General features: G+C 40.4%; 1 protein-coding gene across 1 annotated transcript in view; it reads right to left on the minus strand.

Annotated features, from left to right (window-relative positions):
* The window catches only part of LOC147677896 (uncharacterized), a 104,452-nt gene that overhangs the window by 34,627 nt on the left and 42,162 nt on the right, over positions 1 to 27,663 (minus strand). Inside the window, exons 3-4 of the mRNA XM_086945791.1 lie at positions 8,681 to 8,820; positions 815 to 911 (exon numbers count right to left, since the gene is read on the minus strand). Coding sequence (XP_086801917.1) covers positions 815 to 911; positions 8,681 to 8,820 — 237 coding nt within the window. The remainder of the gene's footprint in view (positions 1 to 814; positions 912 to 8,680; positions 8,821 to 27,663) is intronic.

Genomic DNA, 27,663 nt, shown 5'->3' on the forward strand with positions numbered 1-27,663 from the left:
AGGGTCTGTGTTTGGGGCAAGAAGATTAACATGGCATTGCCCTCTCAGATGCTCAGAGTTAAAGGGTGAGAATACCCATCGGTGGGCTCAGATAGAAAAACAGCCCATATGAACTTCTGTCAATCGCACCAAGTGGAGTTTTATTTGGAGGATCAGTCCTTTATGAGTGTCAACCAACTTATCAATGGTCTTAACGATGAAATGTCGATGCGGAGTTTAAAAACCCAAAGTTGTTCTCAGCGCAGTAGTCTGTGATGTATTGTAGGTCCATACCGTCATTTTTCTAAAATGATCCACTTTACTGTCGTTTGTAGTATGTTGTTTAGAAATGTAATGATTGGTAAGTTTTGTTGCTATTCGTTGGCATATAATTAATACTTATCTTTACTGGTCTTGCGTTCACGCCAATATAGAATATTTTACATTGTCATTGAATTAGGTAATTACAGTTTCTTGTGTTTGACTCATCAGAAAAATCCATCTAACCAGGGATAAGATTGTGAGTGAGATTCTATTAAGTTATTGAAGTCCAATTATGTTTGAAGCACCATTAAAGAATATGCAGCACAGATGAGACAGGCACTAGAGTATCATTCGATTAAATTGTATGAAGGTAAGCATGTGTGGAATTAATGACACTACAGTAAAGCTTTGAAATAAATCTGCCTATGCAAAAAAATAAATATTCACCATGCCCAACAAGAGCCCAATACTATATGCAGCCCAACTCAGTCTGCGGATTTCACACTTACTCATCCATTTGGGAAAAACAACAAGTTGGCATCTTTACTGAAAGTTGAGTCTAGGCACTCACCTGTGATGAAGGTGTAGGACCCATTAGGGTTATCTTTCACAAGTGGGAAGAAAGCTTTCCAGGATGTGAACGTGCTCAGCACAAGTGTATCCAAGACCTGAGAAGAGAGCAAATGTTACTGGAAGGCTTTTCTTTTCCATGACTCTGCTCACAGGTTTTTTTTTTTTAAATTGGCGTGAATTCCTACCATTTTGTATTTTGAAGTACATACTATGATATGTATTCTCTAAGGCAAGCCTTTAGTAGGGTTTTCCAAATATTTGTTGAACTGACCCCTGTCCCGACCTTCATCCATTGCCTTGGTATATATAGCGGCGAAAAACAGAGGCAATATACAAATCATTTAGAACCTACTCACCACCAGTCATGAGAAATATTATTAGGAGTGTACCCACCACAATCTAAGCTAACGCCAATCAGTATCTCAAACACAACACATCGCGCACTAAAGAAAGCTCTTCAAACATAGTCCATCATTCTAACCCATCTTAACCATCATCATCCTCATCAGCATTTTAGTAATTTAAACCATCAATGACTGCAAATTATTCCAGTTAACAACACCATCAAATATGGATGAATCGTATTGTTGTGTAGTCCTATAAACCTATAAAGGATCTGTGAGGTTAGACAGCATAAACTAAGGGATTGGTGTCCAGACTGATTGCAGACACCCCCAAAGGATATGTTAGCCTTTAGACCAGCTAGTTCACAGTGCCACCATAAGCCCCCTAACATTACCAAGGAGTGAATTGTCTCTTGCAACTATCGAACATGACAACCCTTGATTCTTCAGGGATCATGGAAACAGTGTACTACTTTTCGCCCAGTAACTTGTGCTCACTTGGGGGCAGACTTTTCCCACCCGCCATCCTTTTGCATAACGGGACGGCCCGCCATAAGGGCGGGGGTCCCGTGGGGGGAATTAGGATGTGCCCGCCACAGTGGCGGGCGCATCCTGCATTTTTAACATTGTGGCGGGCGGTGCTCTCAGCAGGCACCACGTTGGGCCTGCAATGTTGTGCATGCACATGTAGGGGGTACCATAGGTACCCTCCATGTGTCTCCCCCACCCCCCATCAACCTGGGGGCTCGCACCAGGCCCCCAAACTAGAAGACCGCATGCCTCTCTGTGATGGCAACGCCGCCACAGAAAGGCACCCTCCCGCCTGCATCCTAATATGGATGGCGGTGTCTAGCAGACACAGCCACCATATAAACCTTTTCCGCCCCGGTCGCAAGGCGACCGGGGCGGAAAAGCAGCGGACGGTCTTTCCATTCGCCGTGGTCCCCCCGCCATTGTAATATGGCGGGGGGAAATGGGTGGCGGGCAGGGAAGGATGTCGGGCGGTAGCGATCCGCCCGACACCCTAATGGGGCCCATAGTCTCAGAGAAATACACAGAATAAACGATCGGGGCATTTTCAATAAACATTTATCGAACTAGCGTCATTCTAGTATAAAATACGTGTGCTGCGACAACCATTAGACAGAAACAGATATATACGATTGCAAGCAATGACAGAGTAAATAAAAGTTAGAATTCTACCATGGTGCTAAAACAGTGAATATATATAGGCATATTGATAGATAGTAGTAATCAAGCGTACTCCTAAGATGCAAACCTAAGTCAAGTGTACCTCAGTGTACCTAGCATGTATGTAGGTGTGAAGCCAAGAATCCACCTAAGAAAGAGCCAACCCCATTACCTGATGGGAAAGAACGAAGGACCCCATCTTGGTCTCGAGTTCGACACCCCGCAAGGGATGTCAGACCACTGCGTGCTGAAGTTTCTGCGTGTAGGGACTCCAGCTTCTTGTGTCCACATGGAAGCTTCTCCTCTGGTTTACCTAGCGAAGATGTGGTACTTATATACCCAAAAGGTACCCTCATGGGTTTTACCTAGATGTGTAATGATACTGTGGGCCTATCACTCAAGGATGACGATAGCGGGGACTTTTGTACAGAATTTTTATACAGAAGATGGTAATCTTGCTGTGCGATACTACAAATCCTCATGCATAATAAATTAGGCTCGTTTTCGGAGAAAACCACACAACATTTATTGGGCACATACCTAGGAAAAAGGTCAGCGCCAGAGCCGTTATGTAGAGCAAGGTAGGACAAATGCAGGTAAAAGGTCGTGCAGCTACCTAGGCCAATATTGGGATACATTGGGGCTCATAACAATATATTAAGATGCACATTTAGATTGCATGTTTTGTTTGCTTTAACCAGCTTCTAAATTTGGAGCAACTTACAAAAGAAACAGTGACAATGGTAATTGATTTGGTTTTTAATAGTGCACACCATTATTGTGTGGGCTAGGTAATTCTTTGTTTGTTCATTATCATATGTGAAAATACATAACATGAGTGTGCCAATGTAATCAAAGCTTGTGAGACAAGATTCAACTAGAACCCTATAGAGTCATATAGTGTAAGATCAAAGACAGATTAAAGGAGCTAGATGGTCTCTATTTGCTGCAAATTTGTACTCATATATTGCTTATCATATATATACATCTATTCCACTGTAATACATTTTATGAATTGGTGTGAATCCGTTTTTGAGAAACTAAGGTAAAAAAATAGAGATACCTGGGCGGTTGAGGGTCCTGCGGGAGGTATACACCTGTTACAACGCAACTTTTACAACTACCTACCATTACAACGCAACTTTTACAACGCATACCATTACAACGCATTGCGCTGGGGGGCGCTCTAGGATAGGGAATAAGTTTAATTTACTATCCAACACCTTCCCTAGTGTCCACGGGGACTGGAGTTGGAATAGTAAATTATACTTACCACTATCCAGCACCTCTAAGCGCTATGCGTTGTAATGGTATGCGTTGTAACGTCATACATCCCCTGCGGGACCGCAAGTTTAAAAAACATAGCAATTGGATTGCTGAGAGGGATTGTATTCTTGTCAGTCATCTCGGTAACGTGGCACTGAGCGATCGATTGGCTGACCGCAACATTGAAAGTAATGTTGTAGCCGCATTACAGGACACGTGGATTGGAAAATTAAAAATAAATAGCAAATAAGGGGGAATGGTAGTGGTACCCTGATCCTCTTACAGTCATGGCGGGTGTCCTGTGAGACCGAGCGTAGGACTCCATTTGGTCATGGGGTCCAGGCGGCTCCTGTGGGAGTACTGTGGGACTAGCGGAAAAAAAGCACAAGCCCCATTAGGTGGCCATGCCCCTACTATGCACACCCTTCACCTTGTACAGAAATGTTTACGGAGAGCCTGCTCCCTCCAGACATCCAAGCCCCTTAGGTAGTCAAGCCCCTACTATACACACACTTTGCCTCTGCACAATCAAGCCCCATTAGGTGGTCAAGCCCCTACTATTCACCACCTTGGCTCTCTACAGAGCTCTTCACTGAGAGGCCATTCCCTCAAGACAACAAAGCACATCAGGTGTCCAAGCCCTTACTATGACCACCTTCTGCCCCACACACCCACGTCCCATTAGGTGGCAAAGCCCCTACTGCACACAACTTCACCCTGCACAGAAGTGATCTACATCTATGAAAAATGTCACAGTTGCCCTCCCTCAATGTGGTGGCACACATTGTGCAAACTGGCACCAATGCAGACACACTTGGTCTGTAGTACATCTGTGTTTGCATTGTGGCCAGGATAGTTTTTGTGCAGGAAGGAGTCCCTTTCTGCACTGAAACTATCCTATAAATCTCTTTCCTTTATGTATTTCTACTGTACAATGCAGCTTACATGCAAAGAGGAATTAAAAGAAAAAAATTATTTTTGTTTTGCCAGCCTCAGTTAGGCATATGATTTTGGTGTAGATCCATATCTAAAAGTGTTTGTAGATATATATATATATATTTTTATCCATTTATAGAGCGCATGGTTACACTGCTGATGTGTCCACGCGCTAGAAGCTGACTCTCAGATGGCAGGAGTTGGAAGTAAGGCCTGTCATGTCTAGCCCATGAATATGTAGTAGGGGTCTCGGGCCTAGTTTAATTTCCTGGTGGAGAAAAGCCACGTTTTCAGTTTTTTCCAAAAGGTAGCTTCACATGGCTCTGTTCTCATCTCAACAGGTAACGAGTTTCAGTGTTTCGCTGCTAGGTATCTAAAAGACCGTCCATCCATCCTAGTCTTCCTTATTCTAGGTACATTTGCTAGAGCCTTTCCTTCGGATCTCAGGTTTCTGTTGGGGGTGTAGGCAGTTATCATAGCTTGAAGGTACCGTGGACCATTTTTTGCCAGAATATGGTGACAGTAGCACCTTGTCTTGAACAATATTCTATTCTCCACAGGTAGCCAATGCAGGTTGGCTAAGGCCTTTGAAGTAAATGTTCTATTAGGGAGATTCAGCACTAGTCGGGCTGCTGCGTTTTGTATTGATTGCAGCTTCATTAGCATTTTTTGGGATGTGCCTAAATATAGGACATTGCGGTAGTCAATCAGAGAGGTGACCACGACATGTACTATAGTTTTCCTGGCATCAACATGCTTGACTGGATGTGCAGGAACACCCATACACCACTCACGAAATGCCCCCTTGATGTAAAGTAATGCAAGGTAGTGTATTGCACTATATTAGATTACTTTTAGTTATAAACCACAGAAATACATATTACTGTTATTTTTTAAATATGAACATGAATTTTGTGTCATCTTTCATTTTAAAAGTAATGCCATCCTGAAGCAAAAATATCTATTGTTGTAGGTTTTTTGTTCCAACTTTCACTTATAACTATAGATTTATTGTTTATTATTACGTATAGACGACTATGGCAGACTATTATGATACACTTACATAAAGATACACACATGACAAACAACATATGTTGTTTTATTTTTAAACCAGTAAAGGCGGTTCTCAAAGGAACCATTTTTTTTGTGGTACTTTAGAGTTTTACACTTTTTTGTACTTTTTGGTTTTTATGGGGTTCAAATTCAAATACAAAAAACAGGGCATCTAAACTTGGAGTTAGATAAAAAAAAACTTGTTTTTCTTTGGACACGGGTCCTCCCCCACTAATTTGTCCCTTATGGATGTACTTTTCTCTCCACTGTAGACTACCTTACTACACCTTTGACAGTAAGTTATCATTGCAGGACTTCCCCATGCGCAGAATCTCTTGGTGCAAGAGGGGGTCCAGATGTAGGGGCAGGCCCCCATCATCCGGTTGGTTCTCTGCATGTACTAAGCAAACAGGATGTACAGAATGCATGTGTCTCAATGTGTCAGAAGTACTGTGGCTGTACTTCTTGTCACTTACCCTGGAGAACTCCTTCTTGCAGATAGTACATGTTACAAACCTGATGGAAACTTTGTAGGCACCTTCAGGTATTTGTAAAGAATTTCCATACCAAGGATTCATTGGTGGACTGCTGAAAGCTCTCCTTCTCCTCTATCTCTAGCTTCCTCTCTTCTCCTGATACCATAGTGATCCCTCAATAAAATATAAAATACAAAAGAAAGTGATGGGCCCAGTACAAAGATGTAACACCAAAGTGTAATTCCCAAAGAAGGTTGAAAGAGTGGGAACTTCCTATAAATGAAGCAAGAAATTGATTTCAACCACGCAGTTGTCTTTCATATGTGTGACATAGGTACTACGGTACTCCCACAATATTCCCATAGGATTGTGAAACTAAAAAACGAGGCATAAAATTGACTCAAGGGCTTCTCATTATTAGACCCATTTATAAAAGTTCTAGGCTCAAAGTTAAATAAAAATCATTCTTTCATTTAAACACAACTTTATTTATATTTTTCAGTGCTCTCGGGACCCAGAACGTGAAATAAAACCCACACAGAACATCCTCTGGGGCCTTTCATTGGTTGGTTGAGACACTCCCACAGGAGTACCGCAGGAGCATTGAAAGTGAAGTTAAAAAATAAAATTCTTGATGATGCTTATTATTTTTTAACGTTACGGCTTACTATTACAAATTCACTACAAAAATGCAAAAGGGAAAATTAACATTATACATAACTTTGATAAATAGATTTTATTTTACCTGTGAAAAACCCTAGAAATTCACTGAAAAAACAAAGGTTGAAGTAACATTGTAGTTGGGCATACAAAATCGACTTTAACTTAAGTTTAAAAAAACCTAGACATTGGCTATAAAAAACAAATGTTGAAGGGATGCTATAGTTAGGTATCCGAAAAAGACAGTAACTTATGTAAAAAACTAAAAGACAGAAATTAACTGGGAAAAATATTAAAGGGACATTATAGTTAGGAGACAATGTCAGTCATAGCATGACATCCTAAATTCAAACAACACTGAAATTCACTAGTTATCGTTCAGCAAGCGAATTATAACTTGCATCCCTCACTGCACTGCTTATAATCTCACTTATTATATCAATCTTGACATGTTCAATGACATTATTGTTGACATTCCAAATTACATCATTGTTGACAGTGTCTTCCAGGTCAGTTTCTGCAGTCTAAGGGGCCCATTAGATGGGGGGCGGATTGCCCCCGCCAGGCTGGTGGTAGCCACCGCCGGCCTGGAGGGGGCAATCCACCCACCATCCTCACCTAAATGACCCCCGTCATATTAGGATGGCGGGGGGGGGGGACAGCGGCGGACTGAAAGACCGTCCGCCGCTTTTCCGCCCCGGGCGCCTTGCGACCGGGGCGGAAAAGGTTTAATATGGTGGCGATGTCTATCAAAAACCGCCATCCATATTAACATGGGCTTCTTTAGATGCCTTTCCATGCATGCGGTCTTCACTTTGGGGGCCCCCTGTGGGCCCCCAGAGTGAAGGAGAGGTGGGGGGTGCACACGGGGGGTACCTGTGGTACCCCCTGCATTTGCATAAACAAAGCGGCAGGCACCGCGCGGTGCCTGCCGCTTTGTGTATGCAAATGCATACGTGCATTTTTAGCATTGTGGCGGGCGGTGCTGAGAGCACCGCCGCCACAATGCTAAAAATGAAGGATGCGGCCGCCACAGTGGTGGGCGCATCCTGATGCCCCCCACGGGACCACCGCCCTTATGGCGGGCGGTCCCAATCACTGATAGGATGGTGGGCGGACTAAGTCCGCCCGCCATTCTAATGACCCCCTAAGTTTGCAGTGTCAAGATACACAGTGCCATCTAGTTCTATGTTAGCATGAAGTGCCATGCTTGGTAGTGTCAGTGTGCAATGTCAGATTGTGCAGGACGACTTGCAGGGATCGAGGTAGAGTGCCAGTGTGAATGTCCAGTGCCACATTCAAAAGTGGGCTAAGTCAACTTCATGCAACTCCAGCATTGCCTATCATGTGGGCACTGTCAGTGTGAGGGTGGTCAATTTGCAGCATGAGATTCTACAATTTTGTGGGGTAGAATCAGAGTGACATGCTAATATGTGCAAAATCCACAGTATCCCAAAACAAGTTGACTATTTGCTTTATACTCAAGAAGAGTGAATGCCACCCTTTATAGAAAGAGTAATTTATGAATAATCTCCTGGGAGGGATTTGGTTGTTCCTTGAAAGGTCAATATGATCACAATATCGGATGAATTCCTCTCAACGAACATGTTAAGTTCAAGAAGGAATTATTTTGCCCAAATTCCAACGTTTTGTGGCCAACACTACCATTTGCCAGCATCTTCATTGCCTTGATCATCCACAGTGCTGCAAATCTACCACAACACAACACGCAACCCACGACCAGCAACCCGATCTAAAAACACTTCTCTTAAAATTCATAGCACCACTTTCTCACTTAGCAATACAGATAAATACATTTAATTCATTGTGCGGTGCTATACAGGTCTCCTCACTCATTGGCTTCCTCATTCATGGTAACCATGCTCAACCGAGCACCCACTAGCATCTTATGTGTGATGTACGACACAAGATACGTACCCGGTTAAGTTCGCTCAAGGTCTGCATGTGGGGAGGGCCTCCTTGCCACCAACTGAACCCCAGGGACGAAACAACATCTGTGATCTTGCCAACACTCTTCAACAGAGAGGCCTTAGCTGCTTCTGCCCCTTCTTCTGTACCTGGGGAGGATTTCATCCATCAAAATGTTTGCTAAAGGAAGTAGAAGTTGGACATTGCAAAGCAGTGCGAGTTTCATTTTACCAGAATCAAGTTTCAAAATTAAGAAGTTGTTTACTAGCTCTTCAACTATGAAAAATTGCCCCATCATACAGCTGATTTTAAATCCCCAACAGCACTTTTAGAAAGTGGTCTACTATTATGTCAAGCAGTAATAGTCCAATTATCCATCATAAGCACCATACCATTATACAAACAGTGTCGGAAAGAATGGATTAAAATGGTAGACTATAGCAAAGAACTGAATGCGTAGTATATAATAATCCATTTATTAGATGACATGGAGTTACTAGATATGTAGGTGCAATAATGATATATTAAAAGTATAACATATAACAATGAATAAATAAGTAGAAGATAACCATGAATGAAACTTGTAGAAATTACCAAAAAATGAATCTAATTGAATAAACACGACACATCGAATTGATAGGAGAAACCAGGAATTTAATACATATAACACATAATTAGGTTTAATTAAGCATAAATAATAAGACAAACTTAAAGGACTCCTTGGATAGAACATAAAAGATGGAATATACAGACCACAGCAAAGGATGGAATAGGTTGAAAAAATAACTAAATGAAAGAAATGAATTGGTGGAGCATAACAAGGGGTTCAGGAGGTAGAACATAAAGGATTGACTAAGTACGTAAGCATGACAAAGGGAGAGCTTAGTAATGGACTGAGGAAGTTGAATACAAGTGAGGAATGCATATTTGTAATATAACAAAGAACCTAATTGGTACAACATGAAACACGATTATATAGGTAGAACATATTTGCTTGAATTCAAAATTAGATATGTAAGACATCACAAAGAATTACATATGTAGAGCACGGCAATGCTTAATTTTACTATAAATATAGGTGTAAATAATAGCAATGATTAGTTTTATATTTCCAACTTTGGAAACATATCTGTATATATATTTATTTCACTATGAAAATTATTACTCGACAGAACAAAGGAACAATACTTTCTTGCTGATCTTACATCCGTCCTTGTAAAGTAATCAATCAAATCTGTATAACACCTCAAATGTACGAATTGAATGTCCGTAATTGTTCATTTTTCTTCTCTTTTCTTGCATGGTAGACAGATACCATACCACTAAATACGGACATTTAGTACATCTATTTTCTTCTACATCTGTGTTATTGACATATCCTTAGCACCTCCATCAATTCAGCAAGAAACCCACTGGCCAAATCAAGCCATTGTTTAAAGTTCTGGGTATCTTAGGTATTACAACCTAATGAAACAGCCCTTCTATTTTTCTCTTTTGGACTTACACCATCAATATACAATTAGTGCGCTATAAAGGCATAAATAGTTCAAATGATCTCTGACACCAAAGTTGATGATTCATGAGACAGATCTGCAGCTGTATTGTTGGAGTTTAATTTTACTCATGTTTAATGTGTTATAGTATACAGTACATTTTATCCTGACATTAATACTAAATTCGCTTAAATGTGTTGCAGGTTTTCTTTTTGTCATAGAACAATTAAATATGCTCTCCATTATACAACGCATGCTCTGTATCCTCCCTGGGTGGGGATTCTCCCCAATACTAGCTTGTTTATCTTGGTGGGTGTATCCACCTCTGGTTCTCTGGTTCAAAGTTGGCTGATAGTAGCAATAATGCCATACTGACTCAGTCTGTATCAAGCAATTACATATCTTTTGTCAGGGGTTTACAGGAGTAATGTATATGACTTCTTCCTAGGATTCATGAATCCATTGGGATTCCAACAAACAAAATGTGTAGAGACTGCATCCTCTGTATGCTTTATAGTGTGGACCAGCCCCTATACACTGCAACATGATTATTAACCTGTACAGAATTCCGGTCAATTTGATATTTTCTCTACCTCTTTTTTAATATTTTGCTCTCTTCTTGCCTGCTCCTCCGGTGCTCCAACAAAATTTCGAGTTTTTCATACCGGGAGACAGAAATATTGGAAAAAAATATTGTGATATAAAAATATTGTGATGCATAAATATTTTTGTCAAGAGTGAAAAAAATTTGGTAAATAATATCGTTGTTGGGAATATTATAGTGTCATAACGGGTTGGTGGGCTTGTAGGGGGATAGGGTGGAAAGTTAATGAAGTAATCGTTATTTATGAATTGATAATTTTTAGGTAAGTATGTGATTGATATTAATTATGTACATTATGTAATACTGATTTAGTTTTGTTTTATTTTATGTTTGGGTTGCTAGGTTTTTAGGTGTATATGTTGGGAAGTTTGTTACGTAATCATTGTATGTAGTTAATAATTTTTATTCATATTTTATTTGATCAATAATTATGTATATTGTGCAATAGTTATATATTTAGATATATTTTAGGCATGGGCTGCTGGGTTTGTAGTGGTATAGGATGTAAAGTGTATTACGTAATAAATAACAATAAATTATTCATTGTCAATTAAATATTTAATTGATTATTAATCATGTAAATTGTGCTTTACTTATTTATTTTAGTTAGATTTTAGATGTTGGCTGCCAGGTTAGCGGTGGTATGGGTGGGAAATTAATTAAGTAATCATTAGACGACAACTATTTTCTAAATACTAATTAATTATTACATTGTATATCACTTATGTAAACAGTTTAATCGTTTTTTATTTTTAATATACATATATGTAGATAGATATTTATGTTAATTCATATTGTTTATATTTACAGTTTTATGTTTTTTTAAATAAATTAATAGGGTTATTCAACTATGTAGTATGTTTGAAGGGAAGTACTTTCACTACTGTTGCTCAGACTGGAGTGGGAACAGTAAATTCATTCCCTCCAGAGCCCAATACTTTGACTACGCTTGCACAGACGGGAGTGAGAATAGTAAATCTTATCCCCTCCGAAGACCAATGCTTTCCCTACTGTTGCACAGACTGGAATGGAAATAGTAAATGTAATCCCCCCTGAGGCTAATGCTATCCCTACTGCTGCGCAGACTAGAGTGGGAATAGTAACTCTTAGCACAGACTAGAGTGGGAATAGTAACTCTTACCTTTCCAAAGTCCCCATGCTTTTCCTACTATTGTGTAGACTGAAATGGGAATAGTAAATTTAAGCCCTCCAAAGTCCAAAATTTTCCTTACAGTTGCACAGACTAGAGTGGGAATAGTTAATTTAACCCCTCTGAAGTCCAACATTTTCCCTACTGTTTATAGTATTTTTCGTAAATGTGTTTTTTTGAGTTTTAAATGTGTAATATCCAATATATTGACTAAATTAATTTATGTATTTTTGTTCACAAATTGTTTATATTTTTGAGGGGTTTTTATGTGTATGTATTATATATACACAGACTGGATTGAGAATAGTAAATGTAGCCCCTCTGATGCCCAATGCTTTTCATACTGTTCCATAAACTGAAATGGAATAGTAAATGTAACCCCTCCAAAGTCCAACAATTTCACTAATGTTACACAGACTGGAGGAGGAGTAGCAATTGTAAGCCCTCCAAAATCCATCACTTTCCTTCTGTTGCACAGACTGGAGTCGGAACAGTAACTCTTATCCCTCCAAAGACCAATGCTACCCCTACTGTTGTACAGACTAAAGTGGGAATAGTAACGTTAACCCCTCTGAGTCCAACACTTTCCCTACTGTTGCTCAGACTGGAGTGGGAATAGTAAATCTTACCTTCCAAGTCCAATGCTTTCCCTACTGTTGTTTAGACTGAAGTGGGAATAGTAAATGTAACCCCACTGAAATCCAACTCTTTCTCTATTGTAGCACTGACGGGAGAAGGCATATTAAATCTTAACCCTCCAAAGTCCAACGCTTTCCTTACAGTGGTACAGACTGGAGGGGAAATAGTAAATGTAACCCTTTCAAAGGGCAACGCTTTCTCTACTGTTGATAGTAGTTTCAGTAAATGTGGTTCTTGGGGGTTTAAATTTGTAATATTTAGTTTATTTTCTGAATTAATTAATACATTTTTGTTATTGAACTGTTTATATTTTTATAGTTTTATTGTGTATGTATCATATATATATATATATATATATATATTCCACAAATCCCTTCTTTCAAGAGAATAAGTCAGCACTCACAAAAGTGTTTCTTCCCCAATTCTTTAATTCGTTTGTCAATACTCCAGCATTTCAAAGTACTTTGAAATGCTGGAGTATTGACTTCTCTTGAAAAAAGGGATTTGTGGAATATATCAAAGCGGGGCTCTGCTTAGAAGTTCAAGCACCGGTGGAAAGAGCGCCATTGGACCGCAAAATCGAGCCAAGGCTGTGGATATATATATATTATTTTCATAGAATACCTTTTAGCTATAAAAAAATGAATATAATGTAAATAAATATTGTTATTTATTGTCTTACACTATATATATATATATATTTATATAAACACAAACACACATATATATGTATATAGAAATATATATACATATATGTGTGTTCGCATATTTATATAATTATATATTAATATATAGTATAAAATATTAGTGGAATCTATTTAATGTATATGATATTAAATGTATATATTACAATATTTAACATATACTACTATAAACTCAATTTATTTTTACAAAAAACAATATTGTAGCATATTTTTGGATCATATTAGTATCAACGATAGTTTTGTATTTACCATTATAAGTATAGGGACACAATATTTTGGTAAAAAATATATTTGACACAATAATTGTGTCAAAAGATATTGTTTACCTGGATATTTTGTCAGTTATCCTCTACTCCGATCCCCTTCCTCTTGTTCCCTGGAGGAATCCTCTTCAATGGTCTGCAATAATTTCCAGCAATTAATCTACTATTGGTTCAATTAATGGATTACATGCCCTCCACATTTATGTCAAATAATAAAAGTGATCTCTACGAACAGCAAGGGTGGGAACTGATCTTCTCCAGCACTGATGGGAAATGAGAACTGTGTTCTAAACTTTATGCTCCGCTTGATCACTGTTGCTCTACTGTATTGTCTCGATATTTCTAGACCTTGTACTCTGTGTCCGCTGTATTGTCACAACTGTTTAATAAAAATAATAATTTCTAAAAAAAGTGATCTAAGCAGAGATGAAGGAGACAGTTGATATTTTAGTGTGGTTAAGAGTTAGCTTCTTCACGTCTTGGTATGCAGTCACGCATTTTCCTCGGTCTCTCTCTTATGCCGATAATTTTGCAGTGGCCACTTCCTAGCAGTGGCCGAGGAGAGAGCAAGGTGAAGAGTCATGTTGTGAGGCTGGACATGCAGCACTTTCATCAGACATCATGGCCTTGTTTATTTGCGAAGAATTACATATTTGTGAATATGTTTTTGTCAAATCAGGCATAACATGTGATCAACACTGAGGGAGAGCAATGAGAGCATTGAGGAGAACAGCTTTTAGAAATCATCGCATAAGGGAAGTTTATGCATAGTTATATGTAATACTTTTCCCGTTGAGAAGATTTCTGGAAAAAAAGTATCTTTTAGTGGCTAGAGATTCAAACTCACTTTAGAGTTTTGATTGAGATTTTGATCAGTGTGGATTCTGGGAAAGTGTTTCCATTGAAGCTGTTCAGCAGGCATTGCTGAGATTAATTCAGAAGGCAATGCAGTGCTCAATTAATCAAGCAGTTAAGTCATATTTTGGGGAATCAAAAAGGCTAGATGGTCCTTCTGATGATAATTGGGAACTTTAATCTCTTGATGACGCTAAGGATAGAGAATCTAGTAAGAGTGGTAAGAAAATAATGAAGAAAAAGCAGTCTACACAGGGGGATGATGAGATGACAGACTCTACAGACAGAGGTCCTCTGATGACCACAAAGTCGAGTGGTGCTATCACAGCACATTTGCTGGTGATCCACAGCGACACACAGATCTAGACCAGACCGGCTGATGATGAGCCACAATACAGTGGCATGGGCATTGTTAAGTAGGATTCAGACCAATATTTTTCTTTTTGTTGTTTCATAATTTTTTATTGAGAAAATGTAAAATATATAAATATAAAATGAATACATAAATGTGTTGCACAGTACTATAGACTCACAAAAGGTTATCATCAATAAAGGTATCACTCTACTTCAAAGGGGGAAAGGGTTACATAAAATAAACAAAAGTAGAAATAATGAAAGGGGAACATATAAGGGCCAGAAAAGAAATAGTGAAGGATAAAAATATAATATTTAGTATGTTCGTAAATTCAGAACTCACTTTACAAGCAATCATAGAAATGTTGAGACAGAATGAAACAGAATGAGACATGAATATGAATATGAAAAGGGGGACAGAATTTAACCTATGGAACATCGGATACGTAAGATGGAGCGAACGTTGAAAATGCTGTGGAATCATATTAAAGGATCATAAATAAATAAATAGATAGATAAATAAATACATATATAAATAAATAAATGCGTAAAGAGGAATAAATGTGTAAAGAAGAATAAATGTAGAAAACATGTAGACTCCCTACCCGGATTTAAAAACGAAGCAAAAGCAAGAGGAAGAAGGGGAAAATGAGGGAAGACAGAAGGAAAGATGGGGGGAGGATAAAGGTGAAAGATGTAGAAGGGGAGGAAAAAGAAGAGATGGGCTGAGTATGATAAAGAAGAAGGGAACCTTCAAGGATCTCGAAGAAAAGGGGCCCAAATTTGTTGGAAAACTTTGTCTTGGTCTTGTAATCAATATATAACACCTTCATGAGATGCAGTCTGAATCATTGCTACCATCCAGTCTTCCTGCCAGACCAATATATTTCTGACATATCAGAGAGTGAAGGATGGGATGTGGATGGTAATAGGAAAGAGGTTTAGCAGAAAGTAAAAAGAATTGTGAAAGATCCTCAAGTGGAGTCTATGCTTTGCCCAGATATGACACGCCATACAAGGAGTGTAGACTAGTGCACCTTGTCACAGATAAATGACTATAGTAAATTATGGATGCAGAGGCGGCTAGAGAGAGCCAAGAGGAGAAATGAGGGCTCACGCCCAGTGACCAAAAACAAAGATTGCTCAACTCCTGGCATATCCCGATTTGCTTAATTTCCTCTTTAAATTGGTGTGTGATTCTAGGGAGGGTCTCGAAAGGGCACTGATATAGTGCCAGCATAAACTCCTCAATGATATTGGTCCATTGGCGAGTATACTAATAATGGCCGAGCAGGAGCACACGAAAGTTATGAAAGTGGGTGTTGGTTTATTGAGAGTATGGAGCCCACCTGCAATTTTATTACCAGGAAATGCAAATTTGGCATTAAAAGCTGAAAGATGCAAGACCGTATTGACGAGCTTCAGTCCACAATTGGGGGATTTCGCAAAGAGAAAGACAAGTGAAGATCTGAAAGGGTTATTGTTTTGTGGCAGATTGATAAGGAGAGTTGGAAAATGCATTGTATTTTTACGGCGTTATATAAACCTCAAACCTCTTTGCAGAAAGTGTTTGGAGGAGGAATTATTGGTAGGGCTAGAGAAAGGGAATGTTTCTTTGACTGTTCACTTGCAAGGTCTTGGTAACAAATGAACGGAAGCGGAATCAATTGAGGTTTTGAGTCAGCAATGGAGTTTTTCCCTTAAAGGGGAAGACCAGGCAAAAGAAGAGCATAGGTCAAGCCCAAAGGGACAGACCATAAGCACAAACCGGCCGCCAAAAGAAATATGAAGATTTCTTCTCATTTTGCCATTGTTTTGTATATGTCCAAGGATCAATTGGAATTGATATCTCATGTCAAGTTAGCCAAATTAGTACTAAAGAGTAAAGGATTCATTTTAAGTCTATTATGAAGCCCCACAGGCAAACGGTTTTCAGGTTTTCAGGTGGATACAGTGAAAGGGTGTTTTGAACAAGGCGATGAGATTTTGCTGAAAAGTTACACTAGTGATAGTATCATGTTCAATTCAAGCACTTTTCCAGACCTGTTGCGTCACATGGCATTGCAACAACTGTACACTGTAAGCATGAGGAAAGGTCTGTGGTATGGACACTAGGTTGGTGTGACAGAGGAGGCAAAAAAAGAGTTAGTCTGTTGGCTTGAGGATTTAGAGGTGTCTCCTGCCTATGTGTTGGGATTGTACCTTTAGAAAGCTATTAAAGACCTAGTTGTTTTGCCTACCATTGATTCCTTCTTCCTGCTTCCATTGTCTAGCTTCCTCTTGAATAGCAGTGACTACTGGTACAGTATTTTTGTATCTAGGACTAGTACCAGGATGGCCCTTGGGGTAGCAGTTGCACTTAATAAGCAACTAATTCATTTTATTTCATGCTTGCATGGCCTATTTAGACCAGAGGCAGCTGGTCTCTGGAGGATAGGATGTTGCATATCACCTGCTTAGAGTTGAAGGTAGGGCTGTTTGCACCTAAAAGTTGAGAAACATTGGGCAAATGCAATGCTTTGTTGAACATGGACGAGTTTGCAGTGCGGTATATGAACCATCTGGGTGGTGTAGATCTTGCAGTTTGACAGTGGCAGGGAAAGATCTTTGGTGTTTCTGTTTAGAATACAAAATCAGGTTGGCAGTGGAGCACTTACCAGGCCAGAGCAACAGCTCAGCATATTGGAATTCAAGACATCTGAGAGATGCTAGCAATTGGGGTCTCAGCAGCATGATTTTTAGTTTGTTGGGAAACCATTGGGGTCATCTGGAAGTGGATCTTATATCATCATGGTTGACAAGTCAGCTAAGGAGGTATCTCAGTTGGAAGTCAGACCTACACATAGAGGCAGTGGATGTATTTCAGCAGGATTGGAGCATGATGAGGGGCTATGCATTTCCAGTTTGGACTCATACAGAGATACTTTTGTAATTTTGTGTCAGAAATGTTTAAGAAAGGTCTACGTTATCGAACATTAATTGCTGTAGGTCAGCGGTTGCGGCAAGACATAGGTTGACAGGTGGATTGTCACTAGGAAAAGAAGTTTTAATACGTAGGGCTTTGAAGGGCACTACATTGCACAGACATCCTTAACCCCGCAACAATTTGATGTGGCATGTGAATTTGATTTTGAGTTGTTTTACAAGCAGGCCTTAAAGTAGAATTTTATCAATACACATATTATCTGGTAAGCTGGTGACCTTGTTATCTTTGGTGTCTTCCAGAAGGATATCTGATGTGAAACCTCTAGAGGTTTTATAATTCTGAGGGGGTTCTTTTCATGTGACAAGCAAGACAAAAACAATGTTTTTGACAATATTCTATTCTAGTTTTGCTAAGCATCCAGGATGGTGTGTTGTGGTATGATTGAAAGTTCTGAAGCGATAAATTGCATTCATTACTGGGTCGTATGTTAGGCCTTATGGCCTTCTTTCATCAGTGGATGTTGCAAGGTGGGGGAAAGTTTCAATGTATAAAGCACGATTTGAAAGTGTCTAATACTCATTCTCTGAGGGGAGCGGTTAGTAAGATTTTTTACTCCAAAGGTTGTTTGGAAGAAATATTTAAAGCTGCTGACTGGTCGAATGCTAGTCTGTTCACTACGTTTATCTCCTGCCATTGGAGCATATTGCAAGCATTGCTTTGAGAAGTTTTGAATATGCATAATGATAGCCTCTGGTCTTGACATGAAAAGCAAATTCTCCAAGTGAGCATGTTGGTGGAATCAGGATTTCATCAAAACCACAAAGGTGAGCATTATATTGTGTAATTTAACTCCTAGATGGGCTTCTACAAGATGCATTTTACATGGTCTGACAGAAAGAATTACCATTGGGTTGGACAATTTCCTTTTAAACAGATGTGCAGCATATAAGAAAATGTTGACCACGCGTATGCGGATTATAAGAAGATGGAGTTTCTTCTCTAGTTTTTCACAGGATCATATGGTAGTCACTGAGCAGATGCAAAAAAGAAGACTGCTATATGGCAAGAACAGATACTAATATTGTGCATACTCCTTTATTGCTTTATACACAGCAGCAACAAAAGGAAAACATCCTAACACTCTATACATGCATAAAACTCAAAACCCACAGCCAGCTTCATTTTTTGTTTGTGCTCATGCACAGATACATTCTATGCTTGATGGCTCTGAGGTTTTATGGATGTTCATATAGGTGAGGCTACTTTGAGTTCAGTTTTTTTGTTTTCTGATGGAAAGCTATGTAACTGTCTTTGGAAAAACAAACTATAATCATTAATTATTTGTTTATTTATTTTAAATAGAGCCATGTTTCAATTAGACTGATATGGACTGAATTTTAAGTGGGTTAATTGGCCGATTGAGTCAAAATTGAGTTTTTTTGTTCAAAATTATACCAGTGGGCATATTTTTTTACCTTAGAGCTAGGCAGCCATTAGGCTCGAGAAGGCACAAGATGATTACGTAAGCTCAAATGTGCTCTTGTACATGGTTGAAAGTGTGGCATTTCAATGTTGTGGTGAAGCAGCAGCATAAAACCGAAGCAGGCATGCGGCGACTTCTTCAGTTAAATCGCACTGCAGTATTGAGATCACGCTGACAAAGCAAGATGATCATCCTTACACACATGAATAACTGTGCAGATGGTGGCGGCCTATTTGTAATGTAATTTAACCACATCAGCGCGGCACAGATTCCTGTGCTGTGCTGAACGTTCCAATAAGCCAACGGGCTCATGACGGAACGGTTCCGTCATGAGCACAGGCCAACCGCCGCTCATGACGGAACCGTTCCGTCATGAGCATCGAAGGGGTTAAGGTTTCCATAGTAAAACTTGAGCGTTTTGAAAAGATGTCTAGGCAGTGCTTAATTTGTGAAAAAATAAGTGCCAGGGCTCTCGTCAGGAAGCCACTGCAGCTTCCATTACACATTGCCCCTGCTACGTTGCCAATGATAGCAACAAAACAACTACTAACCATCACACTTCTATTTATTTATTTATTTATTTACTACATTTGTATGGCGCAACAGCTACCCTGAGGGTTTCCCGGCGCCTTGGAGTTATGTTAGCTGAACCGAAGACAAACCGTGAATGCTATTGGTTAAACAACCATGTTTTGACTCCCTTACGGAATTGGGGATAGCTCGTTTCAAGACGAAGATTGAGTGGAAGTGAATTCCAAAGGACCGGCGCCATATGAGTGAAAGAGCAGCCACACAGGCGTGCCCGTTTGTATCGTGGGACGACAAATTTAGCCTGAGACAGGGATCGAAGGTTTCGTGAAGGGATGTATCTCTGTGCCAACTTACAAAGATAAGTGGGAGCTTCCTTCTGGTCAATCCGAAACATGTAACAGAGTGCTTTAAATTTTACTCTGTTCACTATTTTTAACCAGTGCAATTTTTTCAGGTGTTCCGTCATGTTTGTGCGCCCAGGCAGACGGAGGAGCAACCTGGCTGCAGCGTTTTGTATGACCTGAAGTCGATTTAAAATGTCTTTGTTTGCTCCTAAATAAAGAATGTTTCCGTAGTCCAATCTGGAACCGATCAGGGCCTGTTACTACTGTTCTTTGTACCCCTTCTGGGAGTTGCCACAAAATTTTCCTCAACCATTTGAGGATTACAAAACATGTTGAGGCCATTTTGGCCGTTTGTGGTTGCATTGATAGCTTGTCATCAATTATTACCCCAAGGTTACGAGCGGATGGTACTGCAACCGGGGTCGGACCCATTTCTACTGGCCAATGGGAAGGGCCCCACAGCTCCTTATGATTGCCTAAGAGGAGAAGTTCTGTTTTATCCCCATTCAATTTTAATTTCTTAGAATCCAACCAGTCTGCCATTCTCAAGAGGCCAGAGCGAAGGGGAGAGGTGATAGATTTGTCGGTGGCTGTTAGGGAGAACACAAGTTGAGTATCATCCGCATAGGAATAAATAGTGAGGCCCATTTCCTCTGCGATTGAGGCTAAAGGAGTAACATAAATATTAAACAGCAGTGGGCTCAAAATGGAACCCTGTGGTACTCCGTGAGGGGAATCCAGGATGTCGGAAGAGTTATTGTTGGAAAACACCTGGAATGTCCGGTGTAGAAGGAATTGTTCCATCCATCTTAGCGCTTTCCCTCTTATTCCGATATCCTCTAGCGCCTGTACCAGGGTATTATGGGAGATTGTATCGAAGGCGGCACTCAAATCTAAAAGAATGACTGCCGCCGTACCGCCGTTATCCAATTCCATTCGGATAGCTTCTGTGACACCCAAAAGAGTGGACTCCGTGGAGTGTCCTTTCCTAAAACCTGACTGGGAGGGACGCAGAAGGTTGTTCTCACTTACAAAGTCTGCTAGCTGTTGATTTACATGTTTTTCTAGGATTTTTGAGCAGATTGGTAGTAGCGAAATTGGACGGTAATTGGATAAAACCTCTGGGTCGCCATTTGCCTTTTTTAACAGGGGGACTACCATGGCATGTTTCCACTCGGCAGGGACCACAGCCTCTTCTAGGGAGGCATTTAACAAAGATCTAATCACACCCAAAATAAAAGGATCTAACTGTTTTAGAATAAATGCTGGAATTGGGTCTTGTGGTGAGCCCGATCTAATACTGTCTAAAATCTTTGCAAATGTAGGGTTATCTAAGGGTAACCATCTGAACAATGCGGTCTCGTGTCGGTTCTCCCTGATCTCAACTTCACCTGGGATAGTCTTAGTTTTACTAAAATTGGAGTGAATTTTAGTTATTGTATCATTAAAAAAGTTCGCTATGCGATTACATTGCAAGCGAGATAGGGACGGGGATTCTGGCTGTAAATCTGCTCCTGCAAGGTTTTTCAGAACTTTAAAAAGAGTGCCAGAATTATTTTGTGCTCCTAAAATTGTGTTTTTGGCGTGGTTGCCCTTGGCAATTTTACAGGACAGATGGTAATCATTTAGTGCTTTTTTATATAATTCTTTCGTGGCAGGAGCATAGTCTCTTCTCCATTGTCTCTCTAACTTTTTACATTTACTTTTTTCTTCCCTTAATTCCTCTGAGAACCATGGGACTGGAGGGTGACATGATTTTTGTTTGCTCAAGGTGAGTGGGGCTATGGTGTTTGCAGCATTGGCTACCAGCAATTGATTTCTTGGTAGTCACTAATTGTGCGCTCATTGAGGACAATGTCCGGACAAGTGCGAATAATCTGTGAATTGAGGTCATTAAAGTCTACTTTTCGCCAATTCCTAGACCAGACATCTGGTCTCGTCTGGTTTGTTGTAATGGGAACCCATATTTTAAAATATTTTAAATAATGATCAGACCAGGGAATGGGTAGAGCAGGCTCACATTTTATTAATTAATTAATTATGCGGTCAAAATTGGCAAATCCTGGGTCTAATAGGTGACCAGCAGTGTGTGTGGGGCCACTATTCCACAATGAAACATTCAAAGCTTCCAAATCCGAGAGAAAATTAACGATCATAGGACAACTGCAATCTTCCAGATGCAAATTGAGATGTCCAAGAATTGAAAACATAGATGCTTCCATTATCAGCGGGGCGAGTACCTCAGAGAAGGCTGCAGCCCATTCCCCAACCGCCCCTGGTGGGCGATAGATCAGAGTACCCGTAAAAGTGATGTTCGGAGTTAGAGTGAGTTTAAAAAGACCAGCTTCACAGTTGGTTAAGTCGACATCCTCCCATTTACATTGAAATGTTTTTTTTAAAATGACACCAATGCCACCTCCGCCTTGATTTTGGCGGTTTTTGGTAACTATGATGTAGTTTGAGGGAAGGTCAGTGGCAATATCTGGCCCAGAGCTGTCGTTTAGCCAAGTCTCTGTTAGAAATAATGCGTCAGGCTGCTGATCTGTTAACAGATTGAAAATGTCCTCTTTGTGTCTGGGCAATGATCTACAGTTTGTGCTGAGGAAATTAAATTGTCTGTCGAGTATTGTATTCATAACAGAGGTCTTGGTCATACAGCTGCCATTTTCCCCTGTTATATGGAGGTAGAGGTGGGAAGGAGCGAATTTGCAGTCAGAGCATCCAACTAGAGGTACCTCTAAGCGCAAAGTCTCACAATTGACATTATGTTTTGGCCTGAGTTTCAGTAGCTCTTCTCGGGAATAACTAGGCGCTAGATGATTTTGAGCAGGGGGAGTGGCCCCTGGACCCATCTGGGCGCAGACGGGCTTGCCTTTGGCGCGCCCGCTGCATGCGTCCGCTGTGCGAAGTACACATCCCTGTTTAAATAGGGCTCCAGCAGGGTAGTCCCGCCCGACCTCTAACCCGTGTCTGTCCCGCCTTCACTCCCTCCACATCGACCGGGAAAGCCCGTGGTGGAACGGGGAGCCGGCGGACAGAAATGCGGGTGTCAGAGAGGTGGAGGTAATTTACAGAATCATGATTTGATTTAAAAAAGATTAAAACAGAGTACAAACACGATCGTTAAAAGTATCAGCTTGTCCACAAATTAGGCAAGGTTCAGTGCAAAAAACAGCGGGAGTGTGCAAATTAGCAAATATAGTGAGTCATACCAGCCTCTTCACCACCCGGTTTAAAAACACAAATCCCTTCTACAAGTGTGACAATTCAGACCCTTCCAGGTCCCCAAAACTATAAGAATGGCTTCGGTGGCAGGAAATAGGTATTTTTAATGTATATTGAATTAATAATTAACTGTTGTTGTGGTCATCACTGAACTAGCCAGACAGTGCCACCTTGTGGCAGACTGTCACAAGCACTGGTGCTGACTGTTAAGTGCTGGGACCCAGCACCGGAAACCACCTGCTTAAATTAAGCACTGTCTAGGTATGGAGCTGGCTAAGGTATCAGAGACTGCAGATGAGATGGTGTGAGAGCAGAAGATTCAAGGAATTGTTAACAAGGCCTCTGTCCTTTTGGCAGAGCAACTGGGAAGACATATTGATGAGTGCGTAGAAAACATTATGCCAGCATTGATCAGAGAAAGGAAAGGATCAGAGATAGTACGCGAGCAGAAGAAATTTTGGTTGGAGTCAGAGGAGCAGGTAAGAAAAGTTGACACTGAGGGGAGGAAAGTGACACAAAAGAGGAAGTATTTATATATTAAAGATCTTCGTTGGAACACAAATTAAAAATACATGATGATCCAAAGGAGGAAAGAGAAAAAGCTTTCCAAAGGGCATTGGGGAAAAGGCAATAAAGTGAAAAGAAAGGGGCCACGAGATGGTGGCATGTGATGAGTCCACTAGCAGTGGAGATGTGGAACTAAGTTGCTCCCCTGAGATAGGTACTGCTTCAGATAAGGATGAAAGTGAAATAAAGAGTCCTACATTGGAAAAAGGAGCATGGGAGAATCAGGAGAAAGGTCTGTTGCTTCAATGACCTTAGAAGAAGAGATGTAGGATGGCCTTTCTCATGGTGATGTGAGATAATATGCAAATGTGTGAGTAGAACAAGTTTTCCTTTCTGATGAAAAACGATTGTTTATGTAATGTTCCCCTTTTTTCTCCTTCTGTTAAAGAACCTGTATTGTATGAAAGAGGCCTGGAGAAGCGGCATGTTGTCAATCTAAAAATTGCTCTAAACTGTATTAAGATTATGTTTTTAAATGAAGTCCTTGGATAGGTGTTGATTCAAAGAAATACACAGATATGAACATCTTTGCACAATCATTTTGATTTCATTTTGCTTTGGATATTGTATATTTTCAATATATATGGATTGATAATCAAACATATATGCCAAAGGTGTTATTGTTAAAACTTGTTATGTCGAAGGAGACCTTCAATGTCAATAAGGAATGGGATTTCCTTTTTAAACAAATTGGGAATTTGTACATATATTTTTGTAAATAAAAGATATGTATATAAAAAAAAAATCTTTTTGGTTGTTTTTTCTTCTCGCTTTATTGAATTGATGATTTTTGTGATAAAAGATCTCCCCTTTTAGCAAATGACTCCTGCTGATACAGGACACCTTAAATATATCTCTTCCAAATACCAATCGGCAGGGGATTGCAATTCCATTTTAGAAATCAGTAAAATTTTACTGATTCCTAAAATAATGGGATTCGTAGATTTAAAATGGGATTCTTGCATTCGCAGCTCTGAATCAGAGTGTTTGCGACCAAGTCAATGCTTTGTATGTCGGGTCCTAGGTGCAGTGGCCAAAAGTTTACCTTGGGAGCCTGAAGCCGGTACTGGGGAAAGGCGGTGATGCCAAATCTCAAAGTTGCTTTCGTTTTAATTCCAACTCATGCATATGTATTCAATATCCATACACTTCCTGTCCATTTCAGGTATTTTTCATCTCCGCTTTCACCCTTCGTCACAGTTTTTCCTGCATTTATCCTATTCCCTGTTTCTTGCTTTTCTGTGTGTTTCTTTTGTTCTCAGTCAAAGTTTCATGATGAAAAATGTGTCTTGGTTCCCAAGGATGGTTGCTGGTGCCCCCACCTGTAAAATGAATCACTGCAGACTGCTCAGCCACACTGTTCCTTTGGAGAATCGAGACCAAAGAGGAAGGCTAAGCACTCAATGAGCAGAGAAAATAGTACACAAAAGAAAAGTGGTGGATAACAGGTGTTCACCAGAACTGCACAGCAACAACTCACTGCTCCAGAACTTGATGTAAAGGCTTAGCACGAGGACAGGCCAAGGCCATCCCATATGGACTGAGGTCCCAGTGGACATATACTCAATTGTTTTTAAAAATATGGTCTCCGATTATACTGGATGGGAGAATGTATTTAACAACAAAAGCACAGATTATGAGTTAAAAAATATTTAAGATACTGAGTTTCACAAAAATTCAAAAAAGTGGTGCAGTCCACGATGGTACATTTGTGTTCTTTTAATAATTTCCCATAAGAATTGAGTTCCTTAAAAATTAATTTCATTTAAGAAACTCCAAAAAATATTTAAAGCTTTCTGCTGAAAAGCTTTATAGTAGTATTTTCCCAATTCAACCATTAAATGCCTTCTACAATCTTTGTTAAACCAAATCCCATTATCTGTATTCCTAGATTGTGCATGGAGTGTAATAGTGCATAAGAGACTCTGTAAGGTAACTGCAAAAATCACACAAATGTGCAGCTGTTAGTTCCTAAAAAGTGAAAGACAAAGACATTCACTCACTAAAATTCACCAAAAAGGGGGGAAGTAGAAGTGAGATTGCATACCTTTTAACCTTGATGACATCACAGGTTTAGCCCTTGTCCAGCCCCCTGCATCTCAACATCCTTCTATTTTCTTCTTAGTGCTTAGAATGAATATTTAAATTACATAAAGGGAAGAGGGCTCTATGAGCCCTGTGTACATTCTGCTACTGCTGCGGCATTCAGGACCTCTGCAACCAGGATTAACAAGTAGTGGCAAGGCTAAAACATCTGGATTTAATGTGCTAACGCCTACAGTGTTAGCACATTACAGAGAGGCAGGAGGGAGCCAGCGGAGATGGCTGTAGTTATAAAGTAGTGGCTCACACAATTCAGTGTAAGCACTTGAGTGGAGGTGAAAGTATACATTTAAACACCCAATTGCATTAGGTGAGAGATAAATACTCCACTAGCCTAAGCCAAGTTGACAGACGTCTCCTACCAATAACTGCAAAAGGCTGATTGAAGAAACCCCGTGGTTGAAGGAGGGGGATCTGAAGCCCACTCTCAGCATATTGGTGGTAATAAGTCGGTTTGACAGCACGCTGTCTAAACCCAGACCAAAAAGAGTACATTCAGGGGTGCCAAATACAGTAGTGGCTGCTACGGGGCAGTAGTGGTGGGGCAGGGAGGGATTTTGAAAACAAAAATGGGAAAAAAAGAAAATTTAACTTACCTTCTCAATGGCCACCTCTCCTGTGTCCTTCTGTCCACAACGCAGGAAACAGGAAGCACCAACGATCCCAGACTCCCCTAGCCAATCACGATGCTGCTGTCACCAGCATGACAGCAGAGTCGTGATTGGTCTGAGCGCAGTGGTCCGGCGCTCGGACAGAGGCTGGGAGGCTGTGCATGTTCTCCACCCGCGCTGTGCAATACAGCCGGTGGAGAACATGCTTAGTGCACATGCCGGTTTGGTAGGCTGAGATGGCACTAAGAAAGTGCCCACCACTCCTCATACTGCTCTGTGGGCAGCCCAGTCCCGCCCCACACCTACATAGCCACTAGCGAAAAATAAAATTATAATAACATGCTGTTAATATCATTTCATTTTTCTCGTGGGGCGACGCTCCTTCACCTTAGCGGAGGAGCCGCCGCTGGCCAAATAGCAAGTCAGCAGAACAGTTGCTCCCCTTAATTGATGTCCATGCCGAAAGAGCCAAGGAGGTGCAGCATTTCTGAACTGCTTTCCTTACATCTGTCCTTCGGTGCTGAGAATGGAGGCAGCACTAAGAATACCCTGGCATTCTTTGGAACTGTGCTGCATTCTCCCACGAGATGCATCTATTTGTAAGCTATTGCATGCAAAGTACAAACTGAATGATCTGAGGGTTATCCTGACTGAGATGCAAGTATCGTGGTCCCTGGTCTGGGAGTAGTTCCTGGGTTTGGAACCTGGAAGCTCAAATGTCATGATGAGCGGAGTGGCCAACATTAAGATATCGGTAAACACCAATAATCGGTTAGCGACACGTGATTTTTTTGCCCAGGTAAGGGGGTAACAGTGCAAGCCTGGCTTTTAGAAGTAGACAGAGTGTTTTGAAAGTTAATTCCTGCTCTGACGAAGATTCAATAGGAGTATTTAACATTGGAAGCAGTGGGCTCTTTCCTTAGGCCCACAATGCCTCCTAAGACTACATTTGCAGCCTCTGGAGATGGTTCTGTTTCTTGTTGTGTAGTTTTTTTTCTTTGCAGCCTACCACTATTTCGTGAAAGTGTCTACGTACACAACACTTGCATAAATACAATTTTATAAAATGAATCATTGTCAAATACTTGGGTGAGGTCCATTCTCTGGGTATCACTGTAAACAGAGCGGCTATGAAGTACT

Source organism: Lissotriton vulgaris, chromosome 12, assembly GCF_964263255.1.
Source record: "Lissotriton vulgaris chromosome 12, aLisVul1.2, whole genome shotgun sequence".
Classification (NCBI taxonomy): domain Eukaryota; kingdom Metazoa; phylum Chordata; class Amphibia; order Caudata; family Salamandridae; genus Lissotriton; species Lissotriton vulgaris.